General features: G+C 53.4%; 7 protein-coding genes across 7 annotated transcripts; 4 read left to right on the top strand and 3 right to left on the bottom strand.

The window, feature by feature from the left end:
• Positions 1 to 53: 53 nt before the first annotated feature.
• On the bottom strand, positions 54 to 1,621 carry AYL99_01226 (hypothetical protein; the record flags this gene model as incomplete). Its single annotated transcript, XM_018832742.1, has 2 exons — positions 54 to 387; positions 450 to 1,621. 2 exons carry the CDS (start codon positions 1,619 to 1,621, stop codon positions 54 to 56), a joined length of 1,506 nt encoding a protein of 501 aa, XP_018698621.1.
• A 1,287-nt stretch (positions 1,622 to 2,908) lies between these two features.
• On the bottom strand, positions 2,909 to 3,929 carry AYL99_01225 (hypothetical protein; the record flags this gene model as incomplete). Its single annotated transcript, XM_018832741.1, has 2 exons — positions 2,909 to 3,766; positions 3,813 to 3,929. The coding sequence occupies 2 exons, from the start codon at positions 3,927 to 3,929 to the stop codon at positions 2,909 to 2,911; spliced, it is 975 nt and encodes a 324-aa protein (XP_018698620.1).
• A 272-nt stretch (positions 3,930 to 4,201) lies between these two features.
• On the top strand, positions 4,202 to 4,906 carry AYL99_01224 (hypothetical protein; the record flags this gene model as incomplete). Its single annotated transcript, XM_018832740.1, has 1 exon — positions 4,202 to 4,906. The coding sequence occupies one exon, from the start codon at positions 4,202 to 4,204 to the stop codon at positions 4,904 to 4,906; it is 705 nt and encodes a 234-aa protein (XP_018698619.1).
• A 198-nt stretch (positions 4,907 to 5,104) lies between these two features.
• Positions 5,105 to 6,556, bottom strand: AYL99_01223 (adenylosuccinate lyase; the record flags this gene model as incomplete). The annotated part of the gene is made up of 1 exon (XM_018832739.1): positions 5,105 to 6,556. One exon carries the CDS (start codon positions 6,554 to 6,556, stop codon positions 5,105 to 5,107), a length of 1,452 nt encoding a protein of 483 aa, XP_018698618.1.
• Positions 6,557 to 6,876: 320 nt separating this feature from the next.
• Positions 6,877 to 9,102, top strand: AYL99_01222 (hypothetical protein; the record flags this gene model as incomplete). Its single annotated transcript, XM_018832738.1, has 1 exon — positions 6,877 to 9,102. The coding sequence occupies one exon, from the start codon at positions 6,877 to 6,879 to the stop codon at positions 9,100 to 9,102; it is 2,226 nt and encodes a 741-aa protein (XP_018698617.1).
• Positions 9,103 to 9,817: 715 nt separating this feature from the next.
• On the top strand, positions 9,818 to 11,192 carry AYL99_01221 (hypothetical protein; the record flags this gene model as incomplete). Its single annotated transcript, XM_018832737.1, has 3 exons — positions 9,818 to 9,946; positions 10,064 to 10,488; positions 10,547 to 11,192. 3 exons carry the CDS (start codon positions 9,818 to 9,820, stop codon positions 11,190 to 11,192), a joined length of 1,200 nt encoding a protein of 399 aa, XP_018698616.1.
• A 701-nt stretch (positions 11,193 to 11,893) lies between these two features.
• AYL99_01220 (hypothetical protein) lies at positions 11,894 to 13,114 on the top strand (the record flags this gene model as incomplete). Its single annotated transcript, XM_018832736.1, has 1 exon — positions 11,894 to 13,114. One exon carries the CDS (start codon positions 11,894 to 11,896, stop codon positions 13,112 to 13,114), a length of 1,221 nt encoding a protein of 406 aa, XP_018698615.1.
• Positions 13,115 to 17,647: the final 4,533 nt, after the last annotated feature.

Raw genomic sequence — 17,647 nt, 5'->3', positions numbered from 1 at the left:
GCAGTGTGTGCATCGGCGATGAGCATAATTTCTGGAACCAAGTTCACCACTGATTAATCATAATGGTTGTCTTTACTGAATCCCAGTCCGTTCCTTAGCTTGTCTTCTTGCTCCACGATGCTGGCGGGCAAATTTTTCCCAATACCGAAAAACACGAAGAGCGCCCACTTCCATCTGAACGGGTTGATCAGCGTGATGAAGCAGAACCAGTAGAGCAGCTCGGAGTAGGTGAAGAAGTCGAACGCTTTGGTCGGAGCCAATAACTTTATCGTGCTGGTAAAGTCCACCCATCGCTTCATCCACCAAGTGCGAGGTGTCGTCAGAGGGTCGACGAGGAACATCAGGAGCATTCGCGTGTAGATTCCGATGTGATAATTGCCAACAGTCCTGGGACGACAAGTTAGTTTGCACAGTCCTCGCCAGAAGTCGTTCTATCTTATCTCACTCACCCGATAGCCGACACATAGGTCGAATTGATTGCACAAATTGAAGGCGCCGCGGGTGGAAAGCATTGTATGAACCATCGTGGTGGCTGGTAGCCGTCGGCGAAGACTTCGTCGGGCAGAAAGTCAAGGCTTGGACGTTTGTAACCAGTCGCCATGATGATCATATCCCCCTCGACCAGTTTATGCCGTCCGGGCCCTCCTTTAGGTACACCCTTTGCCCGGTGATTGAAGAAGATGCCATTTTCGCGGACCTCCTCAATGTCCCCTCGTAACCAAGATGCTTTTCCAGCACGTATCTGCTTGAAGATCTCTGAATTGACCATGGGGGTTTCTGTGAACAGACCTTGATCTGCCGGCGCTATATCTCTGAGATCGCGGTAGAAGAATAAGCGCAGCAAGTTCTCAGGAATCCATGACAGCAGGGTTTCCTGGCCGAATATATTGAAGGCAAGAAGTGCATCCACGAGAGCGTTCCGGGGAATAATCCACTTGTCAGATCTTGCCAGCACTTTGATTTCTGCGGCTCCTGTGTTGACAGCCCATTCCAACGCTTCGACCGCACTTGCGCCGCCTCCAACAATGAGGATTCTTTTCCCTCTCGCATCTTTGCCGTCCAAGGCCGAGGAATGGAAAATGTCTCCCTTGAAGGACTCTTGGCCAGGCAAATGAGCCATCTTTGGAGCCCCGCAGGTTCCGATTGCCGGTATGATTCCATCAAACCGGCCATTCGAGGTGTTGTTGACGATCCAGCGTCCTTGATTGTCTTTGTAGACTTTCTCGACCTTTGTATTGAAGATCGTTCTCTGGTCGAGTTCGTACTTGTGCCACAACTGCTGGACTTGATCAACAATCTGGTGTTGCTTCGGGTATCCCCCACTCCATTGGACAGAAGGATGGAATCGATACATGACACTGTGGATCTGGAGACCAGATGTCGTGTTCACATGTGTCCATATCCCTCCGACGTGTTTTTCATCATCGGCTTCAAATATAGTCACCTCGAAGCCATGGCCGACGCAATGAGCTGCCGCGGAGACACCGGTCAGACCGGCACCAATCACTGCGATTTTAGGACGACGGAGGTGCGCGTTAGGAGGTGGTGGGTATGGTGAAAAGATCTTGTCAAGAATCCATTGGAGAACGGCGTAGAGCCAGAAGAAAGGACTGAAGGCCATGATTCGTGTCAAGTCGTTCCCGGAACGATCACTTGTCGCGGATAAAGGACGACGACGACGACGACGACGACAAGGACAAGGACGGGAGACGTGGCCCTTGAGATAGTGATAAAATTCCTATTAATGAAGAGTAAGAAATTACACCCTCGGACGTCATTATGCAGGTACCCTTCATAATCGGTTGCATTTCTTCCTCAGTTTCTACCCAGACCCACTCAATATGTCATTGGTAGCTATGCGAACTGCTGAAGCATGTGAAAATCATCCTTCTCAACTTACAAGCCCATTACGGCTTGGCAGTGGACAAGGCTGGGTCGGATCCTGCCGGTGAAGGACCCTAATCTGCGTAAGAGGGTGGGTGGCTGGTTGGTAAATATGGCGACAGCAGCTGTGAAAAGGGAATGGGGTCAGGATCATGCGTACTTGCAGATCAGGTCAATGTGCGTAGAGTGTGGCCAGTGAGGCTGTGCTCCAGTATGCTGTGTAGAAGATGAAAGCAGGTCTTGTGTGTACGGGCGGAACTAGCCAACCAGGCCCACCGGGAGCTCACCTAGAGGTGCCTACGTACCTGCAGCTTGGCCTTTGCGCCGCCTAGCTTGCGTGTTTCAGGCTTAGAATTTAACCTGTTTCGTGGGGGAAGCCGCCCTCGGGTGCGCCCCATAAGAACAGGCTGAGGACGTCATGTCAATTCAATTCAATTCAACTCAACTCAACTCAACTCAAGCTCACTGTCCAACTCGCACCATCTTCACAACTACCACGAGTCTCAACCCATCTACAACAGTTTTGGGACCTCGCCAGCCGATTCCAATCTTCAAGCTTCCCATCTTAGTTACAAGGTACATACATATCCTGCCTCGTTTAACCTTCGAAGTTGACATTTCCCCAGCTCAAGCCTTCCCGTACCGCTACAATGCCTCCTTCCACCTCCTCTACCTCGAGCATCACGAAAGGCGTCAAAGGGCCCACGAAACCGTGCATTCCATGCGATTGTGGCGATATGGAATGTGACTGCTGCATTATCCCGTGCGCAATAATGTGAGAAAGGCCGTGAAGAGCAGTCAGTTGGGAGTGGTAGAAAGTTGGCCGAGTTGGGGCAAGAAGCACTGGGAGGTCGAGGGAAACGGGTTACAGGCACAACAATCAGAGATCAGCTCCACAGTCCTGAGCCTTCTTAGCATAGCGGTAATAAAAGGATGGAGGACGATGATTTACGAACGAAATGACAAAAAGAGCATCTTGGCTTTTCTGCAGATGAGAATATGTTTTTTCTTCAAATGCACCATACTATGGTGGCTCTGCCGCTTCAACCTGTTCCCTTGTCCTAGTAGGCGCGGACTCTGTTAAGAGATAGGATTGGGATTCGTCCTCCGACTGGTCACTCAACGAAAACTCGTCGGCCAACTGTTGTTCCAAATCTCTGGGGCCAGCTTTAGCCGCTCTTGCCGCTCTTGCCATAGCATAGTCTGCCCTGCTCGGATAAGGCTCGTCGCATTTAGGATGCCTGAGAGGACGAAAGTACCGCCGATATGTAAAGTAGGCCACTGACATGCCTAAGAGACTGCCGCAAGTAACATCATAGATGTCATGTCTGTAGTCTGCCAGTCGCGACATCGCAATCAGTGCAGCTCCGGTCAACGGAGCCAGGAAAACCAAAATCCTGGCTAGATCTGCATGCGGTCGAAAGACACGCAGTTGTCCTGCCAGGAACAAAGCCAGATATCCCAGACCCGCGAATGCCCAGCTGCTGTGGCCGCTTGGAAAACTCCGCCACCCATCGTGGAGAACACGGTGCCTCGTCTCGGTGCACACCGCAACCGTAACAAGCTCATGCTCGGGTGTTCCTGCCTCTGGCTTACAGCGGGCAATCAGATCTGGACGTGGGCGGCCGATGGCGTTCTTGATGATATCCGTCAGTAGTGCGGTCAAGAAGAGACTAATGAGAAGTCCAAGGATCGTAACGTGTGCATGATGAAGTCCTGGTCGCATCACAACGGCCCAGATGACGAGAAGGACGCATGGACCAATTGCAGCGACCAGGACGTTCTCGCCGGGCGAAACCCGCTCGACCAAGGCATAGGGATACTGTTTCGCTGGGTTGTCGAGACGGAACATCTGGTGGACCGGTTCGAGGAAGACTTCGGTCTAGATGTCTAAGCTAAAGATACCGAAACGGCAGAACGCTACTCACGCAAGCATATGCCGTCAAAAGCAGAGCAAATCCAACGTAGTCAGATGCATACGACCGTTGCCAGAAGCGCCCGATGGCTGCTACCAGGCCAGGGGTATCGGTCTTTCCTTGCCTCATGATGGAGTAGATGAAATGTTGTCCGAGAATTAGCGACGGGCCATGGCGAAGCAGATTTGGACGACGGTGAGATGGGAGAAAAGAAGCACGAGGTCAAGAATTCGCAGGATAGGAGATACCTGAGAGCAGTATTACGCGTAGTGTGCGATCCCCCCGCAAATTGGCCGTCTCTATTGGCCAATCCCCAACCACCAACCACGGTTGATCTTCCTCCGCCGCGCGCTCTTCATCACTCCTCCTTTCACGTATCATGCGCCTTTATCACATACATCATGGCAGAATCAGAACAGGACCAACAATTGCCTGAGGCTCCCTTTCCCGCACCTCCACCTTTCTGGAGGCATTTCACTGTAGCCAATGAGGAGGAGCTCAGAAAGATCGAATCATCCTCGTCCGCCGACGAACCGAAGCCAAAGCTGCCCCTTCACCTGGCATACCTGCGACCTCCACCTCCACCACCGCCCTCAGCAGAGTACTACACGACTTTTGGCCAGAAACAGGTCACGGATCCGACGAAACCCTCATCTTTGCCCACCGAGCAACTTCTCTTTAACCCAGACGATCCAAACCTCAATCATGCAGTGCTCCTCAGCCGCCTCACGAAATCTCTGTTGCTGAACTTCCTCGAACTCACAAGTATTCTGTCGCTGGACCCAACCAAGCACGAAGAAAAGATGGAAGACATTCGGCAACTTCTGTTGAACATCCACGTGGTCATCAATATTTATCGGCCCCATCAAGCACGGGAGAGCGTCAAGGAAATGCTGCAAGGGATGTTGGAAGACGGACAAAGAGAGATTGACGAGTGCGACAAGCTGAAGCAGAGAATCGACGACTTTCTGGCAGATGTGGGCAAGCTTGGGACATCGGATGTTCCGGACGCAGCCAAGGGAGATCCTGCCACGACGAAGGCCTTTCACGACCAGATCATGGAGAAGCAGCGGAAGCTGTGGAAAATGATACAAGAAATGACCTGATGAAATCAATCTTACGATCTCAGACCCAGTGTGGGCTTTGGAGTCCTCCTTTCTCCGAGAGTTTTATGGGTATCGCGATTGTGACCTATCTCTGTCCTCCGGCAGTTAGAAGCCTCACCGCCACGGCACCGCGTACTGGTGAGGAAGCTTTCAAAGAACAACATCATTCTACGGTGTTTTTGCTACCCTGTCGCCCACCTAAACATTGATTTCTGCGACCGCACTGCTCTGGATCTGGTCCTTGTAGGGCTGCAAGGCCGGTTCCACTGCCTCCTCCACGAATTCGTCAACCTGTTCCGCCGATCTGCCAACGAACTTCGACGGGTTGAGCAAATCCTCCGGTGTCAACTCGCCCCAAATAGGCTCGAAAAACTTCTCCCTCTTGATACGGTCGACAAGGTCGTTTGCCTGGCCTTCCAATTTCACCACCGCAGCGGCTTGATGAGATAGCACTCGGATCTGTTCGTGGGTCTCTTGACGGCTGGCGCCCTTTTCAGCCATGCGCATGATCATTGTCTCGGTGGCCATAAAGGGAAGCTCTTGCTGCAGCCGGGCGCTGATGACTTGTGGATACACGACCAGACCCGAAGACACGTTTTCGAGCAGAATGCATAACGCGTCGGCGATGAGAAACATCTCGGGAATATCAATACGTCGGATTGCGGAGTCGTCCAACGATCTTTCAAACCACTGGTGGGCGTACGTTTGCCCGAAACCAGAGGCGAGTGAGACCAACTTCCTCGCAAGAGAACACATCCGTTCCGAGCGCATGGGGTTGCGCTTGTAAGCCATCGCGGATGAGCCGATTTGATCCTTCTCAAAAGGCTCCTCGACCTCTTTCAACATGGCCAGATGTCGCAGGTCCGTGCCAATGTGCTCACAGGTGGTGCCGAACGAAGCCAACACATTGGCGATGTCAAAATCAATTTTGCGGTTATAGGTCTGTACCGACACAATAGAGCGCTTACTGAATCCGGCCTTCTTAGTGACCAACTGGTCGAGCTGCTTCACCTTTATGTGGTCGCCATGAAATAACTCAAGGAAGGAGGCTTGGGTGCCGGTTGTGCCTTTGACGCCTCGGAAGACGAGGTCCGCCCTAGCACGTTCGAAATTCCTCAAATCCATGAGTAGCGACTCAATCCATTGCGTAGCCCGACGACCAACAGTGATGGGTTGAGCGGGTTGTCCATGGGTGAATCCGAGGCACGGCATGGCCTTGTATTGCAGCGCAAAATCCGACAGCTTCTTGATACACTTGGCAACCTTCGGCAACAGAATGGAGAGTCCGTCTCTCAAGAATATCAAGTCCGCGTTATCTGTCACGTAGCAAGAAGTGGCTCCCAAGTGTATCTTCCCGGCGGCCGCAGGTGCCCGCTGACCAAAGGCGTGGACGTGTGCCATCACGTCGTGTCGTCGTCGCTTTTCCTCTACAGCCGCGACCTGGAAATCTTCATCCGTCATGACTTTGGCCGCCTCCATTTGCGCAATGGCCTCGTCCGAAATGTCGAGTCCTAGTTCCTTCTCTGCCTCGGCGAGCCAGATCCAGAGCTGGCGCCAGGTTGTAGATCGAGTTCGGGGGGAGAATAAAGTGAGCATTTCTCTGCTGGCGTAGCGAGCCGCCAGGGGGCTCTGCCATGTATCGTGAGCCATTTTGAGGATACCGGCTACAGGAGATATGTCGGGGAGTTTGACAGGATGCGTGAGTGTAGCTCTCCAACGAGAGATAATAAATTCCAATCCTTTGAAAAGTCTTGAATGCTGGTTAGATGCTTCGGGCAAAATCGGCCACGCCAAGACATCGCACCACTAAGATTTTCAGTCTGACGTGCGCGGAGGGCTGTAATAGTGCCAGGATCAGAACTATTCGTCGTCAGACAAAATATAATTCTCCGACCGAAACTTTTTTCTGCTGTAGACTTCATTTCTCCGTCATTTCCCAGTTGTGCACCGAATCGGATCAGCGGAGCCCAATGTCCAAAACAGCAAAGAGGAAAGGGCCATCGGCGTCTCAGCATGTCCAGCATGGCTCAAAGAGACAGAAGGTGTCGCAGTCGACCAAGGGTCAAGCGTACCACGGGCCGGCCATACGTGGAGACGCGTTGAAATGGAAAACAGTCCCACTGCCGACGAGACTGGAGGATGCTGAGGGTTTCTTTGGTCTCGAGGAAATCGATGATGTCGACGTCGTCCGCGACGGGACCACTCACCATGTGATGTTTCGCCCCAAATCATTAGCAGGCGTGTATGACAACCCAAGCAGCAAACAGTCCGACGAAGAATGGCAAGGTTTCGATGATGAAAGCGCAGAGACTGAGGAAGTAGAATCAAAGCCGATCGTTCGACCAGACTCTTCAAAGGATATTTTGCAGTCTTCCAAAAAGGGCAAAGACACCGAAAAGCGGAAACCGACGAACAAGTCCAGACGAGAGGACGATGTTGTCCCCAATATGAAGTTTGATGTCCTGCTGGAGAGCCTGGAAGATCCCAAGATTGACGTGTCAGCTTGGAAAGGTCTTGATCTGTCTCCAACAAGCCTCTCCCAACTCTCCCGACTTGGGTTTGCTCGCCCGACGCCCATACAGGCCGCCAGTATTCCGCCGATCATGCAAGGCCATGATGTGATTGGCAAGGCTGTGACCGGGTCAGGGAAGACTCTGGCGTTTGGCATTCCGATTTTCGAACATTGGCTTTCAAGTGAGAATGCGGTGTCGAACGCATCGGCAAAAAGCAAGGAGTCTATCCTGGCTCTCATTCTTGCACCCACCAGAGAGCTCGCGTTGCAGCTTAACAGGCATCTGAATGAACTGTGTATAGGTCTAGAAGACCATCCCAAAGTTGTTGCTGTGACGGGAGGACTATCCATCTACAAGCAACATCGACAGCTGGAATACGCCGATATTGTGGTTGCGACTCCAGGGCGATTGTGGGAAGTCATGAATGATGCTTCTAACGACCACGATGTCGATGGGTTGGTTGACCGTCTAAAGAAGATTCAATTCTTGGTGGTGGACGAAGCCGATCGATTACTGAGCGAAGGCCACTTCAAAGAAATTGAAAATATCCTTGACGCCTTGGACCGGAAGATCGTGGACGAGGAAGAGGACCAAGACACCGCACAAGGGTCGCCAAATTCGACCAGGCAGACCCTTGTGTTCTCGGCTACATTCCACAAAGGCTTGCATCAAAAGCTCACAGGCAAGCTCAAGTCAGCGAGTCGCATGAACAGCAGCAATCTCCTCACCAACCAACAGTCGATGGAGTATCTCCTACGAAAGCTGTCATTCCGCGAACAGAAGCCAACTTTCGTGGATGTGAATCCCAGTTCGCAAATGGCAGATGCACTTGCCGAATCAGTCGTGGAATGTCCTGCGATGAAGAAGGATTTATTTCTCTATACTCTGCTAATGCAACATCCCAACAAAAAGACGTTGGTTTTCACAAACAGCATTTCCGCCGTGAAGCGAGTGACGGCATTGCTCCAAACCTTGAAGCAACCTGCAGTGGGCTTACATTCGACGATGCCACAGAAGTCACGGTTACGATCCTTGGAGAGATTTGCCGCACAAAGCAACGTTCTGGTCGCCACAGATGTTGCTGCTCGTGGACTCGACATCAAGGGAATTGAAGTGATCATTCATTACCATGTACCCCGTACAGCCGACATGTATGTCCACCGATCTGGAAGGACTGCTCGTGCAGAGATGTCAGGGCAATCAATCTTGCTGTGCTCGCCGGATGAAGTGGCTGGCGTGAGAAGACTGATTGCTGAAGTGCACAAGGATGACGGGGCCCTGGAAACAATTCAACTAGAAGGGCGACTCATGCAAAGCCTGGAACCACACGTATCGCTCGCACAGAAGATCACTGAGGCAACCCAGGCTAAGGAGAAAACAGCAACTAAAGAAGACTGGCTGCGATCTGCTGCGGAGGAGTTGGGAGTGGACTACGACAGCGAAGAGTTCGAAAGTCAGGGGCAGAGAGGAAAGCGGGGGAGAGGGGGTGGAAGGGTAAAGAAGGAAAAGGGCCACGCTGCAATTAGCAAAGACCAGCTCGCTCAATGGCGGACTGAGTTGGATGTTTTGTTGAGAAAGAGGATTAACCTAGGGATAAGCGAGAGATATCTCGCTGGCGGCCGGGTCGATGTTGAGGCATTGCTCCGGGGACGGATGGATGGGACATTTTTGGAAGGCCGCTGAGACAACCTCCAAGCATCTTACCCGACCTTTTGCAAAAACCTTCATACCTTGTGATGTGGTTGCTGGAGGCTGGACAAGCCGGCTGATTGGCTGATGCTTCTGGTGCACGTGGTCGTGGAAAGGCTGTGCATATACGAGGGGCGTGAGGCTGAGGCCTGAAAGCAAGGAACAAGTCCCAAGAGGCAGCGGCACCTGCCCCCAAGAAACGAATACGCACCTACCATGACTGTTTGTTGAGACCTGGGACGGATACGAGAAACGACACCCTCTGCAACCGGAAATGGAAGCTACCGCCCACCACCAACAGCTGCCTTGTCCCAACCACCGTCTTCATCCTGCACGCCTAGACAATCCCAAGCAAAATCATCCTCAGCCCTGGCACATATCTCTACTTCGAGTTTCCCTCCGCCGTCGTCATTCTCGTATGGCCTTTCCTGGGCGTCTTGCTACATGCCAAAATCCTCTAGCCCGGCCAACAACTCGTGTGTCAACATCGACTCCTGAGTAGCGCTTGGACCACGGTTTTCTCAGGCCACAACGTGTTTGCTGCAACGGGTTAGCCTGATCATTCTCTGTTTCCAAAGTGTCCAGCTCACTTTGCCTTACATAAATTCAGTGATCGAACCAAGGAACATCTTGGTAGAGAGAGACAGATCTGTCACCAGAGGCCCACGCATCAGTGTGAAGTCAGAACATTTCACCAAAACCAGTCAACATGTCTTTCACGGGCGACCCTTCGAATATTAACCCCCCAAAGTCCGGATCGACCGAGGCTTACAATATTTTGGCCTTGGACGGCGGCGGTGTGAAGGGAATATCATCAATGATGATTCTCCAGAGAATTGTGAGTGAATCGTGTTATCTTCTTCGACACCCCTTTCAACTCCACAAGCAGGTGCCTACCGGGGCTGTTTCATCGAAGCCGTTGCGGAACAAGGATACTGATTCTACTTGGGCTTAGATGGACCGGGTCCGTGACGTTGAGAACGAGGCAAACCTCGAGAAAGGCAAACCAGTTGACACTGAGGAAAGAAAGCCCGTAGATTATTTCGACCTCGCCGCAGGGACAAGCACCGGTGGACTCATTGCCCTCATGTTATTTCGCCTTGAGATGAACTGCACCAATGTGATTGCCCAATACCAAAACTTGGCCGAGGAGGTCTTCAGCCCAATGCTCGGATCTATTCATCTCAACTCCCTCGGCGCTCTTGGGAAGTGGATCGGAGACATCTGGTTGAAGCTCAAAGCCGTCACTGGTCAATCACAATTTTCCCACAAGCCGCTTGAGAAGGCAATTGACACGGTGGTTGGGACATTCCCGCTCGATGATGATGATCGAACCAGAAAGGGGGATGCTGCACTCGTCAAAGCGAGCAAAGGCCAGATGTAAGTCGTCCGACTCACCCGTTACATTTTGAACGCGTGGGAAGTTAACCGGACCAAGGTTCATGTGTGCGACGTTGGCTGACAGAGGAGAGAGCATCCTCCTGCGCAACTATGACCCGCCATTCGCGCCGCTTCCGGTCTCGACGGGGGCTAGCAACCTCAATTTCAATGCTATTACCATCAAAGAGGCAGCCCGCGCAACTTCTGCTGCCCCCACCTATCTCAAGGAGGCTAGCATCCAGGGGTTGAACTTCTGGGATGGTGGGCTCTTGAACAACAACCCCATCGTACAGGCGTGGGACAATCGATATGACCTTGTCTTGCGCGATGCTCCGTCTCCCCGTATCACATGTATCGTGAGCCTGGGGACCACACATCCCGAATATGACAACAACAAACGACCCGGCTCCGGCATTATGAGGTTCTTCAATACTATCACGAAGACGGTGGCCTTTGTGACCAACACCGAAGCCAAGCACCGTGACTTTGAACGGAACATGCGACAGCGCAACGAGCGAGACCCCACCAAGAAGACCTTCTACTACCGGTTTAATGCGTCGACAGGGAAGGACGATATCGACCTCGGTGACTATCTGAAGATGCCAAAGTTGATACAGTACACCGAGACATACTTGCAGAGACCAGAAGTGGATAAGTGGGTCAGTGAATGTGCGGCCTTGCTCGCGAAGACAAACCAGGCGTGAGATGTCGCTGAATCTCTCTCGTCGGCAGTACACCAAAGAACGTAGGTCGAGTGTGGAAGGGTCAAGATCGCTAGGATGTTACTGTTTCGCTCGCGCGATGCATGTTGCGGCCACCGAGGGGGGTAGACAGGCGTGACTTGACATGGGCAGAGAGTTGGTGCACTTTCTTCCACCTATATCCTTGTACTAAAACGAAATGGCAGTGTCTCCTGAAGAGAATGGCTTCTGCTTTGTTAGAGGTGGATGACATTAATATTTTTATCGGCATTGGGAGAGGCTGGAGGTCGCGCCCAGCCAGGCAGATGCGGTGATGACGTACTCATTGTTCCTTTTCCATGGTCGATACATAACTATCCAATTGCTTAGCATCTCTCATACCATTATCACACCACCGAATCCATGTCAATGCAAGCGCCTACTTAAGATCCTCCCTGTGCACGATAACACAGGTCCGTATCGGCTGGTATGAAACGACGAGGCCACCAGCAAGGCTGCAATACCAAAGCTTGATCCTTAAAACTTCTCGTCTAACAGGTGGGCAGAAGGGCAGGTTTAAAAGAGTGTGAGATCGCACCAACCACTGTCGCGATTTGTGTCGTACAACACGGTTCCGGTCGCGTGCGAAAGACGGATACAGTGCAAGGAGCGAAGAAAGTCACAGAGAGCGAAAGCAAAGGAAGAGGAAGAGAAAGAAAAAAGGCATGGCGTCTTCTTCACCAGCACCGCCATCGTCGACATCGCCGGCACCATCCCCGCCTCTCTCGCCGACAATGCGGGCCTGGCAGTTCTCCTCCACACACGGCGGGCTGGAGAAAAACCTCAAGCTGAACGAATCGGCCGCCCTGCCGCCCCACGACGCAAAGACGCTGGGCCGGGACAAGGTGTTGGTCAAGGTGCTCGCGGCGGCGCTGAACCCCGTCGACTACAAGCTCGTCGAGCTGCCTCTGGTCGGCCGCCTGGCGGTCAAGACGCCGAGTTCGCCAGGACTGGATTTTGCCGGGCGGGTTGTGGCTGTTGGTCCTGCCGATCATCCTCCTCACACTGCTCATGCTGCCTCTGAAGCGGAGGTCCAGGTCGGCCAGATGGTGTTTGGGCGGCTGGACGCGCCGACCCAGTTTGGCACGCTGGCCGAGTACACGGTGGCGCGGCGGGCGGGGCTGGCGGCGGTGCCCGAGGGTGTCGTCGCGGTCCCGGACGCGGCGGGTGTCGCCACCGCGGGCCTGACGGCGTACCAGGCCATTGCGCCGAATGTCGGCAGCAAGGGGGCGGCGGGCGGGAAAACGCCCCGGGTGTTCATCAACGGCGGCAGCGGCGGTACGGGCATCTGGAGCATCCAGATCGCCAAAGCCCTCGGGTGCCACGTCGTGGCGACCTGCTCGGGCAGGAACGTCGAGCTGTGCAAGAGCCTCGGCGCCGATGAGGTGCTGGATTACACCCAGGTGGATGTCGTGGGTGCGTTGAAGCAGATGGCTACTACTCCTACAACTACTGCCACGGCTGCGGGTGATGCTAACGCGTCATCACCACCATCGTCATCACCGCATGACGAGAGCAACAAGCTATTTGACCTCGTGGTCGACAACGTGGGCAACTCGGACAAGCTCTACTGGCAGTGTCACCACTTCACGTCCCCCAAGGCCAAGTATGTCCAGGTCGGCGCGGGCATGTCCGGGCACGCGGTGCTGCAGATGGTCAAGAAGATGCTGTGGCCGGGGTTTCTGGGCGGCGGGCGGCGCAAGTTCCACATGATGATGGTGTCGAGCGACGCGGCGCAGCTGGCCGAGATCGCCCGGTGGATGGCCCAGGGCAAGGCCAGGGCCGTGGTGGACGAGGTCGTGCCCTTTGAGGACGCGCCCCGGGCGTTTGAGAAGCTCAGGACCGGGCATGCCAGGGGCAAGGTTGTGGTTACCGTCAGTGGGTGATTCATGATGGATGACACGTCTTGCGGTGAGGAAGAAGAAGAAAAGCAGTAGAAGAAAACAGAAGCTAAGGAGGAGACGGCCACCAGGCGAACAAACAGGGGTTGTGGGCAACGAACTGTGCCCGTGTCTGCTGAAGAAGGCAGTAGTCGCTCAGGTGGGATGTTTGCGTGTGCGTGGTGTCAGCGACATTTGCTTCGGGTTTCAGAGGGTCGATGGTCACGAAGACTACAGGGACACGAAGCAAGGGAGCACGGAATGAAATCACCAGGTGTGCTCATGGGGTCTGGCGGTGAGAAGAAGAAAAGAGACAACATAAAATACCTGTCCAGGCGAGGCGAGGCGAGGTGGTCATGTCCGGGTTTGAATGAGAATGAGTGGATGAATGGACGAACGCAATTCAATCCATGCATAGAAGTATAGCAAAGCAAGCAAACCCCAGCGTGCGCCATTTCCGTCGGGCGTTGCTGTCCTTGGGATCTGTTTCCCTCCCTGTGTCCCCTTCCCTTCTCCCTCCCCAATCCAAGGCGCAAAAAACAAACGGAATCTACAACCCTGTGCTCGTGTTCCCTGCCCCAAGACCAGAGTCTTTCCTGAGCCATTTCGTTGTTTGGCCGCTGGTCACCCGCCACTTCGAGAATGCAACGATCGGGAGAGGGGGGCGTGAAGGTTTCTGATGCCTTGCTGCTGTATTATGCCTATCCTGTGGCCCTGGTACACCGCTTAGTTGTCCCGTAGCCGGCAGCTTTGAGAAATCTCGTGGGAGATGTCACTGGCTTCGTCGTCAGTCGAGGACAACGAGGTTTTCGGCCTCTCTCGGATTGTGAACTTTCTTCTGGTGAGTGATTCTGAATGAAGGTGGGTATCATGTACCTCGATAAATGACTGTCTACCGGAACCGGAGAAGATTGCAGAAAGAGGGCGAATCGTGTCCTTGGGACTCATTGTGCAGTTGAGATGAGCCTGATGCCTCACCGGTTTTTGACATCGCTCCATCTTGCAGATGACATTTCCGGACACTCAACGAGGGTTGAGTAGCAGCGCTAACTCCATAGTATTATCTGGGGTGATCATGGCCCGACAGAAATCGTCCCAGCTAAAGGGCAGCCGACTGGCTCGAGTTGCAGTCCATCAGGCTGACCTCCCACAGCGTGAGAGCGTGACGATCTGGCGGTCAGAGTCCCGCGGGAGCCGCGACTTCGCAGTCCCACCCTAGTTCCAGGTAGAGGCGCGTCCCCTGTGCTGCTCCGGGGAAGACACCACAATAGCAGGCACGAGATTTTGGAAGTTAGCATAGCAAAAGTCTCTCTTGCAGCTCTGTCATTAGCAACATGCTTACTCATGAACCAGGGATGTAACTCTCCGGTTCTCACAGGTGACATTGATAGACATTGTCACAGGAGACGCCCCTCAAAAGTTCCTGTCTGGTGGCAGATGCGCAAGGTGCCGTCCTTCGAGCCTCGAGGTTAGCGAATGCGTGCAACCTCAACTTGTCCAAACTCGATGAGAAGGAAGTTGTAAGGCATCTTTTGACGAGAAGGATTTCCCACCGGTCTCAGCCGAGTGGAGTTTGGACATTGTAGACGCGACTCTGAGATCATGGTGAGCTAGTGCTAGGAAAGGGTGTGGCCTTGATAACGAGCGCATCTTAGTCTTGTTGACGAGGATGCAGTGTGAGAAACACCGACGGTGCCGCTGGTAAACGATTCCAGGCGGAAGCGTGCAAGATAATCTGGGGTTTTCCTCCGGCAGTCACGGCCGGGTGAAGCTCATCGTCCTTTGGTCTGGAAGCTGAACTGAATAGCTCGAGCTCGAATACGAGCATCGCCCTCGCAAGCAAGAAAGGCGCCAGGTGACGACACAACCCTCAACGCGGGTAACACCGGAAAGTCACCCGGCTTGTAGCTTCTCTGCATCGCCGAGGAGGTGAGGCTCTGGAATGACAGTGGAACCAGAGTCTCCGTAGCATCAAGAAACAAACGGGACCTGACCGGAGTGGATAGAACGGGGCGGTGTTGTACAGTACAGGAGGGCGCTGCAGCGTTCATGCAGGTCGACAGGTCAAGTTTGCGTGCTAGGTTCACACCATACCTGGGTACGTTCTAGAAGAACAAGGGTTCCAGAGTGAAAAGGGCAAGTATAGTCAAGGCAAAGGAGTCGGGCGTTCGGGTGACGGATGGTGGAGCCGGACAGAGAGAAGCGAAAGTAAGGATGAAGCTGACTCTCTTCAAGTGTCACAAGGACATTTGGGGGTTGACGCGGCTTCGCCCACGCAAGTTGAAACCTGCCGTGACGCACCTTGTTGAGGGAGGAGACGAGATTGCCCTTCGAGCGACAGACATTGGAGGCTGGAAAGCATAATGGCTGGGTGAGTGCCGAGTAGACATAAGTACTTGGCAGGAGTTGACGGTGGCTGTGTACACCTCAATAGCAGACGTCCGCTCTATCCCTTCCCAATGTGGATGGCAGCCAAAAGAGCCTTGATATGAAGCACGTCATGATCTCGCATGAACTCCAGAGGTATGAGGGAGTGATCGATCAACAACAAGACACTCGACCTAAGCTCCCCATCCTATGAGTGACACAGGGAAGCAAGTTTGACATCTTCAGTGTGAGGCTTGGTGTTCTCTCGACAACTGATAGACAATTGCCCAGCGTTGGCCACCAGTCCAGGTGAGGTAATGTAGAGAAATATGCACACCACTGTTACCAGGAACAACCGGACTTTTGACATACATTTTGTGGACCCGTAGGAATGTACTCGGTTGAGTCCGTGATTCATACTCGTATATCGACCATGGCACTCACAGACGGGGTGACAGAGTCAGGTAATTTAGCCGGTGCAATGAGCAACCACTCAAATCTTCTCAATGGGCACAGTACTTCGTCATGCATCCTCCATGCATGCAGGGCTGAGCACGAGTCCGATACTCCGGATAAGCCCGGGGGGACTTTTGCAGGACTTTTTCGGAAGAGGTCTAGGATGAAGAAGGAGAACAAAAGAGGAATAGGATGATGGGGTGGGTGAGCAGATCGAGTGAGAGAGAAGAGCGTTAGAAAAGAGGGGACGGCCAAGGTCGACGCCGTTAGATCAAAGAGCGGAGGTCAAGCGCCAATGGGAAGAGGCGCAACAATGAGGGGTTCAGAGAAACCCAGGGCATTTCGTGCATGGCAGTGCCTGGGAGAGGGGGAGGGTATTAGCTTGTTCGCTTTGTCGCCGGCCACATTCTAGCAGGGCGCACTTGATCACCGACCACCTGACCACCTGGCCACGAGTCCAGCGTCAATGGGAGATCATGATGATATGGGAAGATGATAATTTCCCGGAACACGAGGGAGGGTTCTGGGCCATGCATGCATGCACTGCACCTTGGGAAGTATTATGACTGGGTTTGAGTAATTCATCATCGTCAATGACTGCAACGTACATGAGATGCTGCAGGTGCTAGGTGCTGCCGCCGCTTGTGGACGGCTTGGCGTAGTGAGCCACTTGGCTTCAGTGGTCGACCGGTGTAACAAGCGGCAAGCATAACAGCCCACCTCCCCCATAACCTCCAATGACTGGCGCCCCTGGAAACTCTCCGCCGTTGAGGCGAAGCAGGCAACCGGCCACCACCACCATCAATCACTAAGCGACCTCTGGGCTAAGGCAAGGAACACCGCCTCGCCCCGAGGCCTCAACAGCCATGGGTTGTCTCTGGGGGTGGCCCGCTGCGAGTAACTACTCGGTGCACTTACCGCCCACGCCTCTATCAAACATGTTTGTTTCACTGACCCTCCATCCCCCAGTGCGACATCATCATCACATCCTAGGCCCCCTTTGGCCCCAAAACTATGGTTCATGCCTATTTCCCGCCCATGGCAGTTTCGGAACAACCAGGGTCACATTCTCTGGCCCGCATTGAAGCAAAGGCCCTGTGGCTCGTGTGGCCTATCATGACTCACGCCGGGGAGTGCTCTTCCCTCCATCTGATGCCTGTCTCGGCCCTGTGGCAGCCTGGCGATTTGGTCTCCTCCTGCTCCACCCTTTTCCTGTTGCGGTTTAACACTTCACCAGGCTTCCAACCAAAGTCCCTCCGAAAGTCCATCCTTCGATATGCTCGACATTGCACCAATGTGTCCTCAGCTCAATTGGCTCATGCCCCTCGAGGCTATATCTCCTCCATACTTCCCACCTCTTGCTCACATTGAATTTCTCTCTTTCCATCAACACATTCCACATTGACTCCATTCAGTGAAGTACCACCCATACAGTCTTCTACAGACTCGTCGCAGTCGACCAGACTGCCGATACACCTCACTCCAATCCATCCATACGTCGTCACGCTGTCGTCTCCACGCACCACCACCTACTATTACTACCCCAAAAGGTCCTATGCTTCAGACATATTAACCCCGGCCTACGAATACATCACCGTCACTCGTGCCCCGAAAAGAGAACACTCTCAGATTCAGACACCCCCATCGACACCTCCATTGAGTTTCTCTCACACACCGTCACCCATTCTCAAGTCACCCTCGACCCCAGTCGACAAG

This window comes from Fonsecaea erecta, assembly GCF_001651985.1.
Source record: "Fonsecaea erecta strain CBS 125763 chromosome Unknown Scaff1, whole genome shotgun sequence".
Lineage (NCBI taxonomy): Eukaryota > Fungi > Ascomycota > Eurotiomycetes > Chaetothyriales > Herpotrichiellaceae > Fonsecaea > Fonsecaea erecta.
Note: the sequence above shows the minus strand (reverse complement) of the source record. Positions and strands in the feature narration are given on the sequence as shown.